The sequence below is a fragment of the Seriola lalandi genome, unplaced genomic scaffold (genome assembly GCF_002814215.2).
Source record: "Seriola lalandi dorsalis isolate HSWRI2012SDOR001 ecotype SW California unplaced genomic scaffold, Sedor1 jcf7180002054580, whole genome shotgun sequence".
In the NCBI taxonomy this organism is placed as follows: domain Eukaryota; kingdom Metazoa; phylum Chordata; class Actinopteri; order Carangiformes; family Carangidae; genus Seriola; species Seriola lalandi.
Window position 1 is genome coordinate 1,778,966 of NW_019525133.1, and position 22,089 is coordinate 1,801,054.

At 37.4% G+C, this 22,089-nt stretch overlaps 1 protein-coding gene across 5 annotated transcripts in view; it reads right to left on the reverse strand.

Annotated features, from left to right (window-relative positions):
• Positions 1 to 7,400: 7,400 nt before the first annotated feature.
• Positions 7,401 to 22,089, reverse strand: part of ctbp2a (C-terminal binding protein 2a) — a 64,149-nt gene continuing 49,460 nt past the window's right edge. For 2 of the 5 annotated variants that reach the window (XM_087177102.1, XM_023418082.2), the window contains 9 exons: positions 19,095 to 19,249; positions 14,869 to 15,013; positions 13,904 to 14,110; positions 12,955 to 13,169; positions 11,184 to 11,314; positions 10,854 to 10,981; positions 10,640 to 10,763; positions 10,278 to 10,355; positions 9,001 to 9,137 (listed from right to left, as the gene is read on the reverse strand). In XM_087177102.1, coding sequence (XP_087033228.1) covers positions 10,289 to 10,355; positions 10,640 to 10,763; positions 10,854 to 10,981; positions 11,184 to 11,314; positions 12,955 to 13,169; positions 13,904 to 14,110; positions 14,869 to 15,013; positions 19,095 to 19,249 — 1,172 coding nt within the window. In that variant the 3' untranslated portion in view covers positions 9,001 to 9,137; positions 10,278 to 10,288. Of the gene's footprint in view, positions 9,138 to 10,277; positions 10,379 to 10,639; positions 10,764 to 10,853; positions 10,982 to 11,183; positions 11,315 to 12,954; positions 13,170 to 13,903; positions 14,111 to 14,868; positions 15,014 to 19,094; positions 19,250 to 22,089 lie in introns of all 5 variants that reach the window. The other 3 variants (XM_023418084.2, XM_023418081.2, XR_015437952.1) reach the window with 2 other exon arrangements.

The window sequence follows — 22,089 nt, forward strand, 5'->3', positions numbered from 1 at the left end:
CCGTTTCTTGTCTGATATTCTTAGTCACCAACTCTGTTATTTCATGTATGCTGTTTTTACATGTTCACAGATTAAAAACACAACACAAGCTCTTCTGAGGCATGTTTCCAACTTCCTGTGTTATGTTTTGTAGCACCCTCTAGTGGATTAAAATTTCTGACACTTCCTACTACAAACAAATCAGTTTGTCAACTCAAGTTGACAAGTGACGAGAAATGAATGCTTCTTTAAACCCCTTCCAGTAAATTAGTATTTATGAACAATTAATGAATGGTTTACACCATACCCACTATAGTGTAATTGTATACAGATATAAGAACATTTATGAAAGACTTTATTAATGAATTTGTCAATAATTACAAACATCTCCAATGAAGCATCTGCAACTTGTGTACAAACAGTTAATCAATGATGAAATAATTTTCTGTTTCATGATTACGCACAAAAAGAAATTCTAAGTGTGTTATAAAGCATTTATTAACTGTTAATATACATACAAATTATACGTACAAATTATCCGAAGATGTCATGAAGACATGATGCGCTTGAAAACCCATTTTTGGCGTTGGAAATGGGGCAAAGGTTGGTCTGACAATTATTGTCATCAATGATTGATCGGCAGGTAATTTTCTCACTTTTTATGCCTTACTACACTGTGGCTTTTTTTATGGGGTGGCAAAGAAATGCAGTGGTTAATTACTATATTGCTATTACTATAGTATGAAGTTTTATTGCCTTATTATAAAATTACATTTGTTGATGGTTTTATGGATTACTATACTATCACATTTTTTTATGTTTTTATGCATTACTATTTTATTATGTTTTTTGGTGTTTTTAGGCCTCACTATACTATAACGTTTTATACCTTACCATACTATGACATTTTTTGCAATTTTTATACCTCACTTTACTATGAAGTGTTTTGATGTTTTTATGCCTTACGATATTATGACTTTTTTTTTACTTTTTCAAGCCTTACTATCCTATGAATTTTTTATGCCTTACTATAGTATGAAGTTTTTTGACATTTTTATGCTTTAATATACTATGACGTTTTTTGACATTTTTATGCCTTACTATACTATGACATTTCATGCCTTAATATACTGAGATTTTTTTAACATATTTAGCCTTGCTGTAATTTGACATTTTTTGCCATTTTTGTGCCTTACATGTTATGACAATTTTATGCCTTACTATAATATGACGTTTTTATGCCATATTATAATATGACTTTTTATGCCTTACTATAATATGACGTTTTTTGCCATTATTATGCCTTACAATACTATGTTGTTTTATTCCTTTAGGCCTTAATATACTATGCTGTTTTTTGTTTATTTTTACATTTTTAAGCCATACTACACTATGACGTTTTTTTCAGCATTTTTATGCCTTACAATACTATTTCATTTGATGCCTTACCATACTGTGACGTTTTTATGTCCTTTTATGTCTTAATATACTATGTTGTTATTTTGACATTTTATATCACTATACTATGATATTTTTTTACGTTTTGTACCATATTATACTATGATGTTTTTTGACATTTTTAGGCCTTACTTTACTATGTTGTTTTTTGACATTTTTAGGCCTTACTTTACTATGTTGTTTTTGTGACCTTTTATGCCTTAATATACGATGATGTTTTTTTGACGTTTTATTCCTTACCATACTATGACGTTTTTATGACCTTTTATGCCTCAATATACTGTGATTTTTTTTTTTACCTTTTTTGCCATGCTATACTATGACCTTTTTTGGCATTCTTATGCCTTACTTTACTATGTTGTTTTATTCCTTACCATACTATGATGTTTTTATGACCTTTTATGCCTTAATATACTAAGCTGTTTTTTTGACGTTTTATGCCATACTATACTATGACTTTTTTGACATTTTATGCCATACTATACTATGACCTTTTTTGGCATTTCTATGCCTTACAATACTATTTCAATTGATGCTTTACCATATTATGACGTTTTTATGACCTTTTATGCCTCAATATACTATGATGTTTTTTTGACGTTTTGTGCCATACTATACTATGACGTTTGTTGACATTTTCATGCCATACTATACTATGACTTTTTTGACATTTTATGCCATACTATACTATGACTTTTTTGACATTTTATGCCATACTATACTATGACCTTTTTTGGCATTCTATGCCTTAATATACTAAGATGTTTTTTTGAAGTTTTATGCCATACTATTCTATGACCTTTGTTGACATTTTATGCCATACTATACTATGACGTTTGTTGACATTTTCATGCCATACTATACTATGACCTTTTTTGGCATTTTTATGCCTTACAATACTATTTCATTTGATACTTTACCATATTATGACGTTTTTATGGCCTTTTATGCCTCAATATACTATGATGTTTTTTGACGTTTTATGCCATACTATACTATGACGTTTTTATGACCTTTTATGCCTTAATATAATATGAAGCTTTTTTGATGTTTTGTACCATACTATACTATGACCTTTTTTGGCATTTTTATGCCAAAAAATACTTTTACATTTTTGGACATCTTTAGGCCTTACTTTACTATGTTGTTTTATTCCTTACCATACTATGATGTTTTTATGACCTTTTATGCCTCAATATACTATGATGTTTTTTTGACGTTTTGTGCCATACTATACTATGACGTTTGTTGACATTTTCATGCCATACTATACTATGACCTTTTTTGGCATTTTTATGCCTTACAATACTATTTCATTTGATGCTTTACCATATTATGACGTTTTTATGGCCTTTTATGCCTCAATATACTATGATGTTTTTTTGACATTTTATGTAATAAAAAATGTAATAAATAAATGACGTTTTTTGTGGTTTTATGCCATACTATACTATGACGTTTTTTGGCATTTTTATTCCTTACTATACTATGTCTATCTATTCCTTACCATACTATGACGTTTTTAAAACCTTTTATGCCTTAATATAATATGAAGTTTTTTTAATGTTTTGTACCATACTATACTATGACCTTTTTTGGCATTTTTATGCCAAAAAATACTTCTACCTTTTTGGACATGTTTAGGCCTATGTTGTTTTATACCTTACCATACTATGACGTTTTTATGACCTTTTATGCCTTAATGCACTAAGATGTTTTTTTGACATTTTATGCCATACTATACCTTTCACCTTTTTTTGGCATTTCTATGCCTTACAATACTATTTCAATTGATACTTTACCATATTATGACGTTTTTATGACCTTTTATGCCTCAATATACTATGATGTTTTTTGACATTTTATGCAATACTATACTATGACCTTTTTTGCAGTTTTATGCCATACAATACTATGACATTTTATGTCCTTTTATGCCTTACTATACTATGTCTATCTATTCCCTACTATACTATGACGTTTTTATGTCCTTTTATGCCTTAATATACTATGATGTTTTTATGTCCTTTTATGCCTTAATATACTAAGATGTTTTTTTTAAGTTTTATGCCATACTATTCTATGACCTTTTTTGACATTTTATGCCATACTATACTATGACCTTTTTTGGCATTTTTATGCCTTACAATACTATTTCATTTGATGCCTTACCATACTATGACGTTTTTATGACTTTTTATGCCTTAATATACTAAGATGTTTTTTTGACGTTTTATGCCATACTATACTATGTCCTTTTTTGACATTTTATGCCATACTATACTATGACCTTTTTTGGCATTCTTATGCCTTACTTTACTATGTTGTTTTATTCCTTACCATACTATGACGTTTTTATGACCTTTTATGCCTTAATATACTAACATCTTTTTTTATGTTTTATGCCAAACTATACTATGACGTTTTTTGACATTTTCATGCCATATTATACTATGACTTTTTTTGACATGTTTAGGCCTTACTTTACTATGTTGTTTTATTCCTTACCATACTATGATGTTTTTATGACCTTTTATGCCTTAATACACTAAGATGTTTTTTTGACGTTTTATGCCGTATTATACCATGACGTTTTTTGACGTTTTATGCCATACTATACTATGATGATTTTTGGCCTTTTTATGCCTTACTATAGTATGCCTTTTTTTTTAGCATTTTTATGCCTTACAATACTATTTCATTTGGTGCCTTACCATACTATGACGTTTTTAAAACCTTTTATGCCTTAATATAATATGATGTTGTATTGATGTTTTTTGTCATCTTCATGCCATATTATACTATTACTTTTTTTGACATGTTCAAGCCTTACTTTACTATGTTGTTTTATTCCTTACCATACTATGATGTTTTTATGACCTTTTATGCCTTAATATACTAAGCTTTTTTTTTCACGTTTTACGCCATACTATACTATGACGTTTTTATGTCCTTTTATGCCTTACTATACTATGTCTATCTATTCCGTACCATACTATGATGTTTTTATGTCCTTTTATGCCTTAATATAATATTAAGTTTTTTTTTATGTTTTATGCCATACTATACTATGATGATTTTTGGCATTTTTGTGCCTTACAATACTATTTCATTTGATGCCTTACCATACTATGGCATTTTTATGACCTTTTATGCCTTAATATAATTCGACCTTTTTTGACATTTTCATGCCATATTATACTATGACTTTTTTTGACATGTTTAGTCCTTAATTTACTATGTTGTTTTATTCCTTACCATACTATGATATTTTTATGACCTTTTATGCCTTAATATACTAAGATGTTTTTTTGACGTTTTATGCCATTCTATACGATGACCTTTTTTGACATTTTATGCCATACTATACTATGACCTTTTTTGGGCATTTTTATGCCTTACAATACTATTTCATTTGATGCTTTACCATAATATGACGTTTTTATGACCTTTTATGCCTCAATATACTATGATGTTCTTTGACATTATATGTAATACTATACTATGACGTTTTTTGTGGTTTTATGCCATACTATACTATGACGTTTTTTGGCATTTTTATGCCTTACTATACTATGTCTATCTATTCCTTACCATACTATGACGTTTTTATGTCCTTTTGTGCCTTAATATACTAAGATGTTTTTTCACGACGTTTTGTGCCATACTATACTATGGCCTTTTTTGGCAATTTTATGCCATACTATACTATTTAATTTTATTCCTCACCATGCTATGACGTTTTTATGTCCTTTTATGCCTTAATATAATATGAAGTTTTTTTGCCGTTTTGTGCCATACTATACTATGACGTTTTTTGACATTTTCATGCCATATTATACCATTACATTTTTTGACATGTTTAGGCCTTACTTTACTATGTTGTTTTAATCCTTACCATACTATGACGTTTTTATGACCTTTTATGCCTTAATACACTAAGATGTTTTTTTAACGTTTTATGACATATTATACCATGACCTTTTTTGGCATTTTTATGCCTTACAATACTATTTCATTTGATGCCTTACCATACTATGACGTTTTTATGACTTTTTATGCCTTAATACACTAAGATGTTTTTTTGACGTTTTATGCCATATTATACCATGACGTTTTTTGACGTTTTATGCCATACTATACTATGATGATTTTTGGCCTTTTTATGCCTTACTATAGTATGCCTTTTTTTTTATGACTTTTTATGCCTTAATATACTAAGATGTTTTTTTGACGTTTTATACCATACTATACTATGTCCTTTTTTGACATTTTATGCCATGCTATACTATGACCTTTTTTGGCATTTCTTATGCCTTACAATACTATTTCATTTGATGCCTTACCATACTATGACGTTTTTATGACCTTTTATGCCTTAATATACTAAGCTGTTTTTTTGACGTTTTGTGCCATACTATACTATGACGTTTGTTGACATTTTATGCCATACTATACTATGACCTTTTTTGGCATTTTTATGCCTTACAATACTATTTCATTTGATGCCTTACCATACTGTGACGTTTTTATGACTTTTTATGCCTTAATATACCAAGATGTTTTTTTGACGTTTTATGCCATACTATACTATGACGTTTTTATGTCCTTTTATGCCTTACTTTACTATGTCTATCTATTCCGTACCATACTATGACGTCTTTATGTCCTTTTATGCCTTAATATACTAAGATGTTTTTTTTACGTTTTATGCCATTCTATACTATGACCTTTTTTGGGCATTTTTATGCCTTACAATACTATTTCATTTGATGCTTTACCATACTATGACGTTTTTTGGCATTTTTATGCCTTACTATACTATGTCTATCTATTCCTTACCATACTATGACGTTTTTATGTCCTTTTATGCCTTAATATACTAAGATGTTTTTTCACGACGTTTTGTGCCATACTATACTATGGCCTTTTTTGGCATTTTTATGCCATACTATACTATTTAATTTTATTCCTCACCATGCTATGACGTTTTTATGACCTTTTATGCCTTAATATAATATGAAGTTTTTTTTATGTTTTTTGCCATACTATACTATGACATTTTTATGACCTTTTATGCCTTAATATTATATGATGTTGTATTGATGTTTTTTGTCATACTATACTATGACGTTTTTTGACATCTTCATGCCATATTATACTATGACGTTTTTTGACATGTTTAGGCCTTACTTTACTATGTTGTTTTATTCCTTACCATACTATGACGTTTTTATGACCTTTTATGCCTTACTAGACCATGACATTTTATGCTTTATTATACTATGATATTTTTATGCCTTTTTATACTATTACGTTTTCAGACGTTTTCATACCTTACCTTACCTTACCTACATGTACTCAGACCCAGGCATGGTCTCACTGCGGCCATTTTGTCCTATGTATTTATAGCAAAGGTGGCGCTTTTTTCTTGTTCGCTGTTCTCCTATTTATTTCAATGTCAATTTCAATGCGAAATCTGAACACCCAGACATGATACACACATTTTTAGACTGTGTGTACCGAGGATATCGATGTCACTGAAGTCCACCCTGTATGAATAGCCAAAATTCCACATAGAAATCACAGGATATGGTCCTCCCAAACTTGCCTGAGAATCAGCACATTTTCAGGTTTACATCACAATAAAAGCAATCCAGAGATAGCTGTCTGTACATCCATGGAGACACAATTTGGCATATTTTTAATGATGCCCAACTGACAAAAATTGGGGCTCATGTAGATCACAGCATAACTCAAGGAATCCCTAAGACGCAAGCATTATGGAAATTGTAATCCCAAAAGTTAGAGCATGATTTTCAAATAGAATTAAGACAAATAATAATAGAAGTGTCAGAAGTATTGTCAACTTTTTTTATGGGAAAAAAAAAAAGTTTATTATAAATAACTGTAAACAGCTTCCAGCAAGAGCAAAATCCCACAAACGTTCCACGGAGCCAATCATCAATCAGAACAGCAAGTTTTATTTATTGTTTCCAGCTGCACTGTATACTATATGTTCACCTTGTACAAGAAACAAATACAAATACTCACACTAAAAACCAAACAATCTGCTAGCAGCCGTCTCTTGCTATTATCATGGAGCTAAAGGGATGGATGTGGCTGCTGTTGTTCACAGAGGGCACTGTGCCTCCGGGAGCCACAGCTGGCTTTCATTAGAGCAGAAAAACAAAAAAGAAGAAACTATAAGGAGGAGAGGGTGGGGTCGGTCACATAAGACTATGATTATAAGAACATTTAACAAGGCAATACAAATCTAACAGGATTGAAAACCTTGAACATCAAAAAACATACATTTGATATATAAAAAAAAATACCACAATGGAGAAATGAAAAGCCATAATCCAAGACTTGTTTTTCTTTTCTTTTCCGTTCAGATTTGGACAGATTTGAAGGTTAATTATTTTTTTCCTGAGTCAGAAAGAAATGTACTGTTTTTCCTACCTGGCTAGCTGGTGCTGCAAAGTACTGCAGGTCCTTTGGATGCAAACAGATAATATTTGGGACACTGTTCATGACAATAACCAAATATTGTAGGTACCTCAGTTCAGCAGAGTTGGAAAAGTTACAACAGCACTATTTAACTGAGGTGACACACTCAACGTATAATATCTAACCATGAATGGCAGTCTTTTTTTTCTCCTTTTTTTGGTTTTTTACCCCATAAGCCGAAATATCCTTCCTGGAACTGGAAAACACATCATCTGCTGCCCCGCATCTTGTCTCTACATTCAGGGGCCACCAGCCACGACGATCAGGATCAGGAAAGAGCAAAGATGCGAGAGTCCAGATTTCTGATGGAGACAGCAGATGCTGCTGTTGTCATCAGCTGACTTTTCTTGTCTGCTATAACATACGTGTAACTGTAAATCCATTCATTTTCACACACTGAAGAACAGAAAAACAGATATTCACTTGCAACAGAAACACAGAATATAGGATAAACAGAAGTAAAAAAAACAAAAAAAAACAAAAACAAAATAACACAAGACATGTTTTTGCGCTGAAATGGGTGAAATTGTGGAGGAAGGAGGGAAAAAGGAGGCTCGATGAAATCACTGTCCTTTCAAGCTTTACTTTAAACAGGGAGGGCAGATTTCCATCCTGCACGCGGAAGTGTCAACGTGTCCCAGACGTCAGGAGGAATCGCTCTAAAATATGCTCAAAAATAAAGATAAAAACAAAAGGATCACTTAAATCAATCAGGGACAAGAACAGATATGAGGGGAGGAGAGGTTTTGGATTTTTCGGCGCATGAGTTTGATGGTCAGTCCCATCTCAGTGTGGCAGCTCATGTGTGTGTTAACATCCACTGTCCTCACTTGGGCTTAGTGGTTTCATACAAAAAAGAAAAAGTGTGAAACGTTGCCCGGCAGGCAGTCTGCTGGTAGGTTCAGATGGCTGAAGTCAAGCGTACAGTTGGATGGTTGAGTTGGTAGGTCGCTGAGGTTTTTTAGCCCCCTGCTCAGTTGCAACAGCAGCAGCAGCAGCAGTCCTACGGCTCAGTCATGTGCTCTCTCATGGGGTCGCCATGTTTGGAGGGTTGGCTGGGGGAAGTGGCCTGTGACGGATGGGTACCAGGGGGCAAGGTGTGGGTGATGGGAACACCCCCGGGCACCAACCCCTCCATAGGTCCAGGAATTCCACCGGGGGCGACGCCCACCACACCAGGAGGGAATCTGGAGATGGACAGGAGGTGATCAACAGACATGAAAAAGAACATAGGAAAACTGTTGAACTCAAAGTAACTTTGTCCATTTGAAAAATGACAAATCCATGGAAACGTCTGCTGCTGCTCAGTGGATGATCATCACTATAAAGCTGAAACTAATATTTGTTGCTTCTGATCATGACTGTCTGAAGAGCGATTCAAAGTAACTGCTAGTTAAAATTGAGCTTAAGAAATAAAGAACCAACACTTGAAATCTGAAAAATTGTGTATTTTAAATTGGTTACATATGATGATGCACTTTTGAGGATACAAATAAACATTAGATTAGATCTAAGCAACGTCACCTCTATGAAACAAAATATATAGAAATGGTACAAGATTAAAGGAAATGCAAGGAGCACTGCAGCATGGAGGCAATAAATGAGAATGTTAGGGGTCCTAATGTGGTGTAGGGGAGGACTTTAAAGGGTCATTCACCCAGATTAAATAAAACATTTTTTCTCACTTTCTCCCCAACAGTATTTAGGGCATTTAGTCATATAGATAGTTTTGGTTTAATTTGCTTTAAGACACCTAACTCTGGGAACTCTGCTGCCAACCTAATAAAAAGGAGGTAAGTGGATTTTTGTTTGTTTCATGGTATTGAGAAAAAATACAATTAATCAACCACATCTTCCCAGAAATAGTGTCCCCAGTAAGTGAGAAAAATATCTTTTATAATGTGGGTGAACCGATCCTTTATTACAGGGAGCTAAAAGGTGAAAGTGTGGAGGGAAACTCTTGCTGCAAATAAAAAAACTGATAATATCCCAGGTTTGTTGACAGGGGTTTCACAACTGTTTAAGATTTTCCTTAATAAACTATGATGTGAGGCCCTCGTCCAACCTTTCCCCATCTAAAATACAGTCATTGCACAACTTACGTCCTTACACTTCAAACATTTTGCTGAACTTAGTCAGGTCTCTTATTCAGCTCTGTTTCAGGGGGGTGGTGGGGGGCTTGATGAGATGCTGGGTAGTGTGGGTACAGTTACAGGACATGAGTGTGAAGCAGAAAAAGACTACAGATTTCAATGGGATTTGGTTTTTATTAATGATGTCTTTCATTTGCCCTGGCCTGTGGGCCAGCAGTGGTAGTATTCATTTACCTGGTTGAGAATTAGGTATATAATTTGTCCTGCATTCCCCCCGTTGCTATGGCCTGTACCATGGTTTGGTTCACTCGGCTGTGTGAGAGAAGCAGTTCAGTCTGGTTGAGACAATATAGAGACTGAGAAACCAAGGGAGAAATTCATTTGGGCCAAGTTCTGTGTATAAATACGCCACAAAAACTACGACCCATCCTAATATTCAGGAAAAGAAAGTCAGAATTGTGACAAACATACATATGAACATCTAGACTACCCCTCCCCCATGTGTTAAGCCTCATTTACTGGAGGTGTCGAGATGACACAGGTGATCTCTGTGTGATGTGAGTTGCCTGCTCGGTTCACATAAATCCGCCTCCTACCTGTATGCAGCACCGTTGATCTCAGGGTGAACTTGAGGTTGCTGCTGCTCCATCACTCCCCAGGGTGCCGTGGTGACAAAGAACTCTTTGTTGACGCAGTTTCGGAGGCTGTCTGGGATACGGCCTGTGTCGGGGCCAAGATTAAAGATCGGTGAGCTGAGAAACCAAAAATCAATGAGTGCGGGAATGCGTGCATTCAAAGATGTCTCCATACCAGTGATGGCTCTGCGTATTTCCGTGGCAGCGGCCTCTCTCATCTCCAGTGACGCCTGCTCGCTGTACCAGGCGGTGTGGGGTGTGCAGATCAAGTTGGGGGCATCTTTCAGAGGACCTTGTGAAAAACTGTGCAACAGCAAATGAAAGAAGGAAACGACAAACAAAGTGATTAGGAGATGCCCGAGGAAGAAAACAGATGCTTCCCTCTAAATGTTCCCATCACTTATTAGGCTGTATTGGCAGCTATTTTCTTCATATCTTTTAGTCAGATGGTGTTGAAACAGTTAACTGAATCAATGAATGAAGCGGAGGGTGTGATCATAAACACCTGAAAGGCTCTGACTCATGGACGTCCAGGGCGGCTCCCCGTATCCTGCCTTCTTTCAAGGCCTGGGCCAAAGCTTTCTCATCCACTAGACCTCCCCGTGCCGAATTGACCAGGAAAGCACCTTGACGCATCTACACACACACACACACACACACACACACACACACACACAAATACATTTTTATTCTCTCAATAATAATTTCTGCAATGAACATATCACCCTGCTTTGGGATTGTGCACCCAGAGGTGCTGTCGCTGGTTGCGTGGGAAGATTTCTTTTAAAAACCCAACACAAGGGGAAACAAATGCTTTTTAAATAAAGAACGACAAGATAACACAAGGCTTTTTAAATAAGACATTTAAATGACACTAATCCCTTCATCTTCACGAAAGCTCTTATTTGGGCTCTTAAAGAAACTAGCATGTAAGTGATGATGCAGATGAATATAGAAGACTGAAGCCAATAACACAAGTAGTGAACAAAGTCTTTCAAGCAGCAGTCAATTTCAGCAGCTGTGTATTTGATTCAGTTATAAAAACACAACCCGCACTTCATTTCATGTCCTCCAGGTGGCAGCAGTGATCAGGAGAGGAGGATGTGCAGTCAGTGTTTCTTGTATTCATCAAATCTGTTCACACAGACTCATTATGGGGACTCACTTCCCATTTGGAGACAAAAAAAAAAAAAAGCTGCTCTCCAAAGCATAAGCCATTATGACATTTTGAGGGTTAAAGTACATGCCGTGGTTAGCTTAGCTGCTGATTCACCAAGGCTAGTTAACTTGCATGCCTGAACTGGCAGCCCACTCAGCTGGCAACTGTGACTTGGCTGGTCAGTGGCATTCTTTGGTTTGTCACTGACTGCTTTGTTGGCAGCTCACAATAGGTGTGGTGTGCTGCTCAGAATGTGCACAAGCTTATCAAAATACAGTATGTTGGATTGTATTGCAGGGGAAATGTAAATGTGTTTACCGCTTAATGTTTAAAGGTTTATAATATAAAAATGTCAGATTACTGCGTTCTGTTTGGGTCCAAATGATTATTTAACTTTTTGTACTAAAACAAAAATGATACAATTCATATTATTTACTCACTATGTTTGGCTCATTCATTCAGCGATGAGCAAGCATAAGAACCCACTGACTGCTCCAACACCCACTACACACACGCACAAACACTTTGGCAATGTTTGGGTCACACCGACTGAGAGTTATAAAGGAACATATAATGTGAAGAAGAACAGATTACAGCCCACCACATTATAGACAATAATCGGATGGGAAAAGATGTCCCACCACCAGCCCCCCAAATATGTACATCACTCTTATTCTATCCATAGAAATTCTCTAAAGAACTGTCTTTCTTTGCATGTGCTTATTCTGAGTGTCTTGCCACTCATTAAAAGATTGTTTAAACAGCCTATAATTGGAAGTTGCTAACAAAGGAGCGCTGGCAGCCAAAGAATGCCAGTGGCCGGCCAAGTCAGCTGCCAGTTTGCTGGGTTAAAGCTGTTCTACCAACCTCAGAGAATCATTAGCTTAGTAAAGAGAGTGCGCAGCCTGCTTTGGAGGGTAATGAAAAAGAGCCTCCAACGAATCGAGGCTTCTCAGTTTGTGATAAGTTGCAGGCTCTGTCAGCTTCTCAGACCGTGTCATGTGTTTATTGTGAGACAGTAAAATCGGTTTCCTTTATTTCCCATCCCCTGAGGCTCATATTACTGACATATATAATTCATTTTTTGGAGCTTCCTCAGCGCTTAAGGCCCACTGACCTGTTTGATGGTGAAGTCGTTGATGAGGTGGTGGTTGTGTTCGTTCAGGTTGCAGTGCAGGGAGACGCAGTCGCTCTGGTAGAGCAGGTCCTGGAGCGTGTAGACTCGCTGAACGCCCAGCGAGCGCTCCAAGCCGTCCTGGAGGTAGGGGTCGTAGAAGATCACGTTGAATCCAAACGCCTTGGCCCGCATCGCCACCGCCTGGCCTGAGCGACCTGAGGGGGGCATGAGATGGAAAGGAAGCAGGAGATGATTCAGATTCTAGTAGCTTAGTTTTTATGCTCAGTAGCCTACTGTACTTGAGCAGAATCAATGTGTGTATGAATACCAGCGCTGAAAGGATGAACTGTTTAACCTAGTAGTTGTTTGACAGAAAATTAATCACAACAAATCTGATTATTAATTGATCATTTAGTGCTGGTTCAAGTTATTCATGGTCTCCAGAGGAAAGCCCTGACTATTCCTCAACTCCCACCAGCAGGACAAAGTTTTCACTTATTCTGTGAAACATCTCAGCATCTACTGGCACAGAATCTGGGACAAACATTCATGGCTTCCAGTACCAACAGATGGGTTAAGTAAACTGACAAGCTGGTAGAAGCTGGTTGAATAAGATACATTTTAATATCTAAAAGAGACTGAGCCTTTTTCAAGTTTCTGAGTAAGATCCTCCTGGACATCGTAGTAGTCATAAAGTTACTAACCACATACAGTTAATGTCAACCAACAGAAAAAAGAACAATCCACTGCTTGACAATGACTGCCCACTCGCCCACTTGCCTCTGAGTACAAACAAAACAATGGGCAGGTTTGGACATTCATTCTGAACATCTGCCTCAAGCACAAACACTCCCACATATATTGTCATACGAACATCACGGATGACCTGCTGGAGTTTCAGTAACACGGCGTCACCTCTTGCAGTAAAACCCCGAAGGAGAAGGCTCACCAAAGCCGATGAGACCAAGCGTCTCTCCTCGGATCCTGGCTGCCCCCGACGCCACCTCCCGGATCTGCTCCACGCTCTGGACCCGCGTGCCCTCCCGGAGGGCCTGGTACAGCCAGGTGTTTCGTCGATACAGGTTGAGGATGTGACAAAGTGTTGAGTCTGCTGTTTCTTCTACAGCCGCTGAGGGAATATTACACACCGCAATGCCTGGAAAAGACAATGGCAATGATAGATACTTGAATATACTAGTCACTTAAATGCTTCACAGATTTGATAGTTATAATGGTGGTTATAATTACTGTAGGTGTTTTGAGGAGAGATTCATCTGCAGTTTTTTATTTCACAAAATAATTGGCAGGAATTTTTCTTTTTTTATGACCTTGTAGAAAATAAAAATGCAGTGTGTAACTGAACTGTGAAGGATAAGAGGATAACAGCTAATTATGGCCATGAAAAGAACATCTCTCAAAAAAAAATCCACGTTAGCGTACTCAAATGTATTACCACAAATGACAATAATTAGGATATCACGCTAAATCCTGCTCTCATACCAAACATATGCCGAAGGGGCCAAATGGGAATCTGGGGGAGAGTTTCATATCAGTTGGAGCATCTGCTCTGCATATGCAATCAGCAGAATTACATATTCTGTCTACAGTATATAATAATTCTTGTTACATATGTTGTTTATGTTAAGTCAATATAGCAAGCTCAGTTTGGTCTGGCCTCAATCCAAAGGTGCACTATCCTTATCCATAATGCATCATTTCTGTTTTTGTTGATGTATTCTTTATTTCCTCTCATGTGCTACTGAATAAATGAGCCATATGGGCAGACATGACCCTCCTTGTTCATTACTCTCAGCACATAATGACTGTCTTCTTCTGAACGACCTCACTTTTTTTAAATATCTTTTTTATATCTATCTTCCTCCTCTTTTGTCTCTGTCTGTCCCTCAGCCTCACCGAGCTCCCCGGCAGCCTTGATGTCGATGTTGTCGTAGCCGCTGCCGATGCGGATGATGATGCGCAGCGCCTTGAATTTCTCCAGGTCCTCTCTGGTCAGGGTGATGGTGTGGTACATCATGGCTCCTACTGCCTCATTCAGCACCTGAGGGGCATTAGAGATGGTCATCGCTCTTATATTGCATCAGTATTTCCTCAACAATAATTTCCTGTGGTAGAGATAGAAGGAAACGGAGCATTTCCATCTGCATGTTTATTATGATCACAATGTCATTATTGTTCGTAATCATTATCATCCCCACATTGATATTCAGATGATTTTCCCATAACAGTATGTATGAGCAACTTGTTGCGACTAACATGAATAAGAGTGCTTTCACCACCTCCCATTTTCCTGGACCTAAGTTTATGTCTGCTATTCTTCATCTAAATGCAAATGGATTGTTTATGTGCGCTGTAAAATATGAGTGGTTGTCTGTGTGTTTATTATGAGTGCTTGCCAAAGCTGGTTTTTGTCACAATCCATTCATTCAGACTGTATGCAAACAAGCTTAGAGTGGATGCAGGCAGCCCCATAAAGTAAACTGACAGCTGCTGAGGAACCCAGAGAGCATAAGCAAGTAGCTGCGAGCCATGGCTGTTAAATAACAGGTTTAAATTCACAACCCGCTAACTGAATTAACCTAACCGAGCCGGATTAGCATAGCCATGAATTTTCATACTGCATTTTTATTGGAGCTAGCCATGGTGGGAGCTGGATGCTAAATTCAAGGTTAAAGCTGCCCTCATGCATTAATCTTATTACTTGAGCGAAGCAGGCCAGTAGCAGGCTTGGCTGGAGACGATACTGAAAAATGACACAGAATCACAGTGGACTCTTAAGCAACAGGAATTTAAGCTGAGAGCAAGTTTACATGAAGTGGAAAAAATTAGCAAATGGGTTTTGTATGGTGCTAATTAGTTGAAGAGCTCATCTGCAGTTTGAGCTGATGTGCCACAGTGCTACTGCACAGTGTTTTGTTTAGGACTATTACCTACAGCAAGGAATCATGAATATTGCAAAGAAAGCACATACATCCATTCACAATGGCAACACTTAACACAAGTTGTACACTAATGACACATTTACAAAGCTTTTAAGAAACACTTGAATATGGAGATTCACTTGTGGTCTAAGAGGTAGTTACGTAGCATATATATATATATATTACTATAACTATAAAATAGTGAGCTTTATAGATTTTGGCAGGCGTATTTTTGAGCTTAGGAGTGAGCCTGGCTCCCCTCCCTGCTTTCAGTCTTGAAAACATTACGCTACAACATGCTAATTACTGAGCTTTAGAGATGCTGGTAGCTTATTTTCTTTTAGCTTTAAAGTGAGCCAGGATAGCTGTTTCCCTGTGTTCGTTTAATGCTAAATTAAGATAATCACAGTCTGGCTCTAGCTTCATTATTTGCATGCAGACAAATAAATGGTATCAATCTTGTCATATAAGGTTATGCTCCAATTTGGAAACTAAGACCAACTAATTCAATAAATTATTTGATAATTTTTTATTAAAATATAACCTTTGTTGGCACTGTCCCTTCATCTGTGTATTTTGAACCTCTTATATGACCATAGTCTAATGGGCTTTAGAGCAAAGGTTTTGGTGATCACAGCCAATTTGGGGAGCCTACACTGGATGGATGTGTGAGGACAACAATGCAGGATGATGCACTAAGTACAGAAGCATAATTTTATACATGAATATTTTCTATTACTTATAAATTTAAGAGTATTCAAAACACAGTGTCTCAGTATGGTTAAGTCGCATAATAAATATTCGCAAGGTCCCTGATCACTACAAGGTCAAATAAAGGACTAAAAATACCCAAATGAATCAAGTCAAAACATTGTTCTTCTTGTATTCTTGAGTACTGATGTGCTCTGTCTCTCTTCAAACGTTAATTTGTCCTGACTGATGTAGTGTTTTGTGCATGAGCAAGATACATACAATTTTCTAACTTACATCCTCAGATGTGGTCAAGTGTTCAGTTTAACTTTGCACTAAAACAGCAGCGCTTTTTCCCTTCAGCTGTGATTACAGATACAGTGATATCAAAAACATTTGAAAAAAACACCACTTTGTATCTTTCTGCAACTCTAAAGGCCCTTTTTTTGGCTTTCCAAGGACAGCACTGTATTATAATAGCTAACAGACCATAAGTGCTTTCCAATAAATTTTTTTGAACGTGTACTCAACAGGAGCCACAAAATTTCCTGAGCTTAGCACTGGCTACAGTTTCCACAGATTCCTGAAGTGACAGATTCCTTAATCGATGCATCTGCTCACTATCAGGCAGCACCTGCAAAAAGACAGCAGCGTCCTGTTGTTTTCTCACTTGCTGTGTGAGTTTGTTTATATAGTTGTGTGTGAACAGTACTTCACTACTGAGACTAGCACTGAGGTTATTAGTCTATGTGTGTGTGTGTGTGTGTGTGTGTGTGTGTGTGTGTGTGTGTGTGTGTGTGTGCCCCCCATCTGTACCCTCTGCTGTGCAGTTATAGTCATGGGAACGCTGCCAACAAGTATACTCCCAGATGGGTCCTCTGTGTGTATAATGTATTCACTATGAGAACATCTTACTGGACAGAGATTGCTTGTTTGTGTGCGTGTGTGCGTGTGTGTGTGTGTGTGTGTGTGTGTGTGTGTGTGAGAACTAGGGGAGCGAAGAAGATACTAATGTGAAGAAAAAGACAAAAAATGAAGTATTTATTTAGCATTTCTTCCATTTAACCTCTAAATTAAAATCATTAGGTTGCCATTAAAATAAAACTGACTAGTTTTTCATGGCAAATGAGAAACACTGAAGGTTTTGATAATTTAGTACATTGATTTAACATCAATGGAAACTCTCCCTATTCTCTTTTTGAGTGTAAAGACACAAATCCTCCAGCTTGGATTGTAAAATTGCTCCAGTGCTTAGACAGTAAAATAAGACAAATGTTTCACCCACTCTGGCTCAGAACAATTATACTGCATTTCTATTACCAGCCTCCTCCTCCTCCTTATTTAACAAAGCAGCACTTCAGCACCCAGTGGGATTAGAGTCAGTGATGAAACCATTATGGCTGAACTGGGAGAGTGGAACAAGCCAGTGGGCTGAAATATTATTAAAACATTGCAGAGGAGGGGACACGGAGAGAGGAAAGGGATGATTCTTCTGTGCTCAGCTGAAGGCAAATTATTCAAGAATCCCATTCAAAGTTCATATGTATCACAGTGTGTGCCTGCTTCTGCTTATGAGTAGCTGCAGATACCGCCACTATTAATAGTGTTATAACAAGCAGCACAGTTTGATGGTGTTGCTTCAGAGTATATTATTTGGTCAAACCATTTTCCGAACATATACTGTATGTTACAAAAACTAATTTTGAGACAGAGTTAGCACTGAATGTGTTGCATATAATTCAGATGGCAACAATTTTCTTAAATTGTTAGTGTTGTTTTATTTCTAATTCTGTGTCTCTGTGCTTTTACTGCATTTATAGTTTATTTAATTTTAGTATCTTTTATTTCTTATTTTACTCTACTCGATCTGTGCAGTTTGTTGATTTTATGTCTCTTAAAAAGCACTGTGTGATTTGTTTTTGAAATGTGCTAGCCTATGTAAATAATAATTACTATGTAACTGCTAAAAGCACCGGAGACAAGCTTGTAAATAAACTGTGAGTGTAGATTTGTGAGGTCATGAATAAATCCAAGCTCGATTTATTTTCAAACGTATCGAGACAGAAATGACAACAGTATGTCTGTAGAAATGTTAGGAAAAATAATAAATAATTCAATTATATTGTCCAGACTGTGAAGTTGTTTGTTGCTGATCCATTTTTTTCCTATTTATTGGCCACTCTAGATTGTTTGAAGCAACTAAAGTAAATATAAACCTCACAACAAATCGACAGCAGTAATTAAAATTAATAAAGAACATAAACAAAAGCTGCTAAAATGAGAGTATAAATAAGGAGCCGTCATGACAAGCGCTAAACATCTTGGACCAGGTTTTGAGAGCCATTCCAGGATAGCAACCATCTTTCATGAGGCTAAAAGGTCAGTGCTACAGGTTTGTGCTAGTGCAAGTGACATATAAAATAAAATGGGGCTAATGAAACCTTGTTATTTTCTGCCCGTGAGAATTGTAGCTGCTACATTTTCTAAACAACTCACAGATGAGTTTTTTACCTTTTCATGTATCTCCTGTGTGGACTGGGCATCACAGAAAGCCACAGTGGCAAGGTCTTTGAGGATGGGCATCTCCACGGTGCAGTCGCGCCCATCCAGCAGCGCCACCAGAGGGCGCGGGTGCATAGGCCCATTCATAATCTGGGGCCGAATACCTGCAGAGAGACAGAGAGACGGAGGAGTGAGGGAGTTAATTATTTATGTCTGGCACACACAGTGAGCTGCAGAAGAATCAGTAAAATGTAGAAAACGCATCCCACAGCAGAAAGTGTTTATACAGGCGAGGACTGTGTAGTGTTTTGCCTGTGTGATAGGCTAAATCAGGGGCGCACACACACACACACACACACACACACACACACCTGAGTGGGATCGATACTCTTGAACTGGACTGAGCCGCTCACTACTTTAAACAACTATCATCATCTCCCTTACCTGGCAACACTGGTCGATAACACACACACACGCGCACACACACGCACTCATCGATACACAATGCTGATGATATGACTACCCCTCTTTCGCTGTTATCCACACTGTTACCAGGCAACAGGTCCTTTCACCCCATGAGGTCATCACCTCCATTATCCTATCACCGTACAGAAGCCGGCAGGCCTTCAGTGTGTGCTCCTATGTGTGTGTGCGTCTGCACCCTCTGTACAGTTTACGCCCCTTCACACACTCGAACAGAACTAGCTTCGTTCTGACACTGAAGAAAATCAGCTGGTCCCCAATAATTACATTTAAACTGATGGTGTTCTTAGCACCAGAATCATAGATTTAGATTGTAAATCCATATGAAGAATATATGTCTCCTCTAAGTGAGTTTGTGGCTCTGTCTGAGTTATGATGCTGTGGCCTGTCAGGAAGACAAGTGGCAAAAACCACTACAAACTATAAATCTGAATATCTTACTTGACTGACTAAAAGACAAACTGATGCAGCTGACTGTGACAGAGTGTACCGGTTAACTTCCTTTCCCCAAAATCAATGTGACGTATTCTTTATGTGAAAACAGAGTAACACTGAAGAAGAAATCTGACAGTGCAGACCCAAATTCCACTAAAAAGAGGGAAAAAGGAGGGAAAAGAAAAAGAGGAAGAGGAGGGGGGGTCCATACATCACCACACTCTGGCTCCCTGCTGCCTGTTGTCATGGTGATTAGAGGATTTGGGCAGGATTATGAAATATTTTATTTAGTGGCATCTGCGCTGCTGGAGAGGACATCCAGGCCTGCTTGCTCCATGTCTGTCGCTCTAACTCCTCTAGTTTTGGGGAAGCAAGGACAGTGTTTGTGACCTACGCAGCTGCAGCACGCTAACATGTGCGCTTTCAACACATCAGATGCGTATAATGTAAAAGCAAGAGGTGCTTGTGAATATGGAGAACAGTATCGGCTTTTTCACATGAGAGATTTCTGTATTTATGCGGTTTTTTTCAGGGTGGTTCTCTCCGCTTTGAAATGGGTGGGGTTCAGTTGTGAGAAGAAAAAAAAAAAAAAAGATGTTGTATATTTCCATCCATCAGTCAGAATTTAGCAGCAGCCGAATCTAAATTTGATGATGGTTTTTTGGGTTGTTGGCTGATGTTACCAGGCCGCTGTCAATAAAATCTCATCACACAAACACAGCCTGAAGCAGATTAGTGGAGATTTGTAGTGTTAAACACTTAACAAATAATAACAAATTATGATATTTTTACAAACATTTACTTTGATTGTTGCTTATTTAGTCATGAATACTTAATGTTGTGGAGAAATATTTACATTTGTAGTAAAAGTTTTGAAAAATTGGGCTGTCTTTAACATTAACATCCAAACTCAGTTCAAACACTGTCATGCATTTTATTAGTATGTTTATTAAAATGATTTTCCCAGGCAACATCATGCAGGCCTGAGGTGAACACACTGGTCTAAAGTCAAATGTAAAAGTTATAGGACTTTCATCGCGACCGCACACCGCTGTGGTATCAAACCCTCTGAAGGTATGCAGTGCTACAGTGATGCTGAAAAAGCATAGGCTGTAAATTATGCAGTTTGTTGCCTTTACACACATCTGCAAACACACAACTCTGCACGCACGCACACACACACAAACACACACACACACACACACACACACACACACACACACAACATAAGGAATAACAGACTACCTGCACTAGACCCATCTGAGAGAAATGTAAAATGGGAATAATTTAAAAAAGAGCTTAGCAGTGTGTCATTAATCCCAGCTTTGATAAACTGACGCGCACGCTGCATTTTCTTTTTTAGTGTTAATTCATCACATAACCGGTGGTTTTCTTTCTGTCTGTATCTCTCCCTGTTTCTATCAAACCACAGGGGAAGGTGAACCACATTCAGACATCTCAGAGGCGAGAAACTGAGGTGTGTAGCACAAAATCCCGACAAGCAGAGGAGACGTGTATAGGAGAGGAGTTCACCAGTCAGGGAATTAAAGATGAAGAACCAGGAGAGGAAGGGAGCGGGATGAGCAGCAGGGAAGGAGCAGCAGGCGAGGAGGAAAGTCTGGTGATGGCGGCTGAAAAAAAACTTTAGAGGGGAAAAACTAGAGTGCATTTCTATCGTCATTATCTCTTAAGCCAGACATCTCAAGCAAAGTTGCCTACTTGTGGGATAAACTGTTAAGACACTACCTATCACCTTTAAAAAAAATTGGATGGACCTTTAAAAGGGCACTCCATCAATTTTACATATGATGTTTCTTTAACAGAAAATCTGCATTTCAAAATGAAAGTGTGGGGCATTTAGAAAGGTCTAAAGAAAGATGCTGCACGGCTGCATTGTGGGAAATGGAAATGGAGTTGGACCCACGCTAAAAGTCAAGATATCTCTGCCTCTGCTGCTTTGATTTTGTACAAATTAGTTTCTTCACTCACACCCTGGTGGCTCTGAGATTTTGGAAAAGTCCTCCTTTTGAGGAAACTGAAACTCGTTTTTATAGACTTCTTTTCGCTAGTATGATATTCTGTTGGT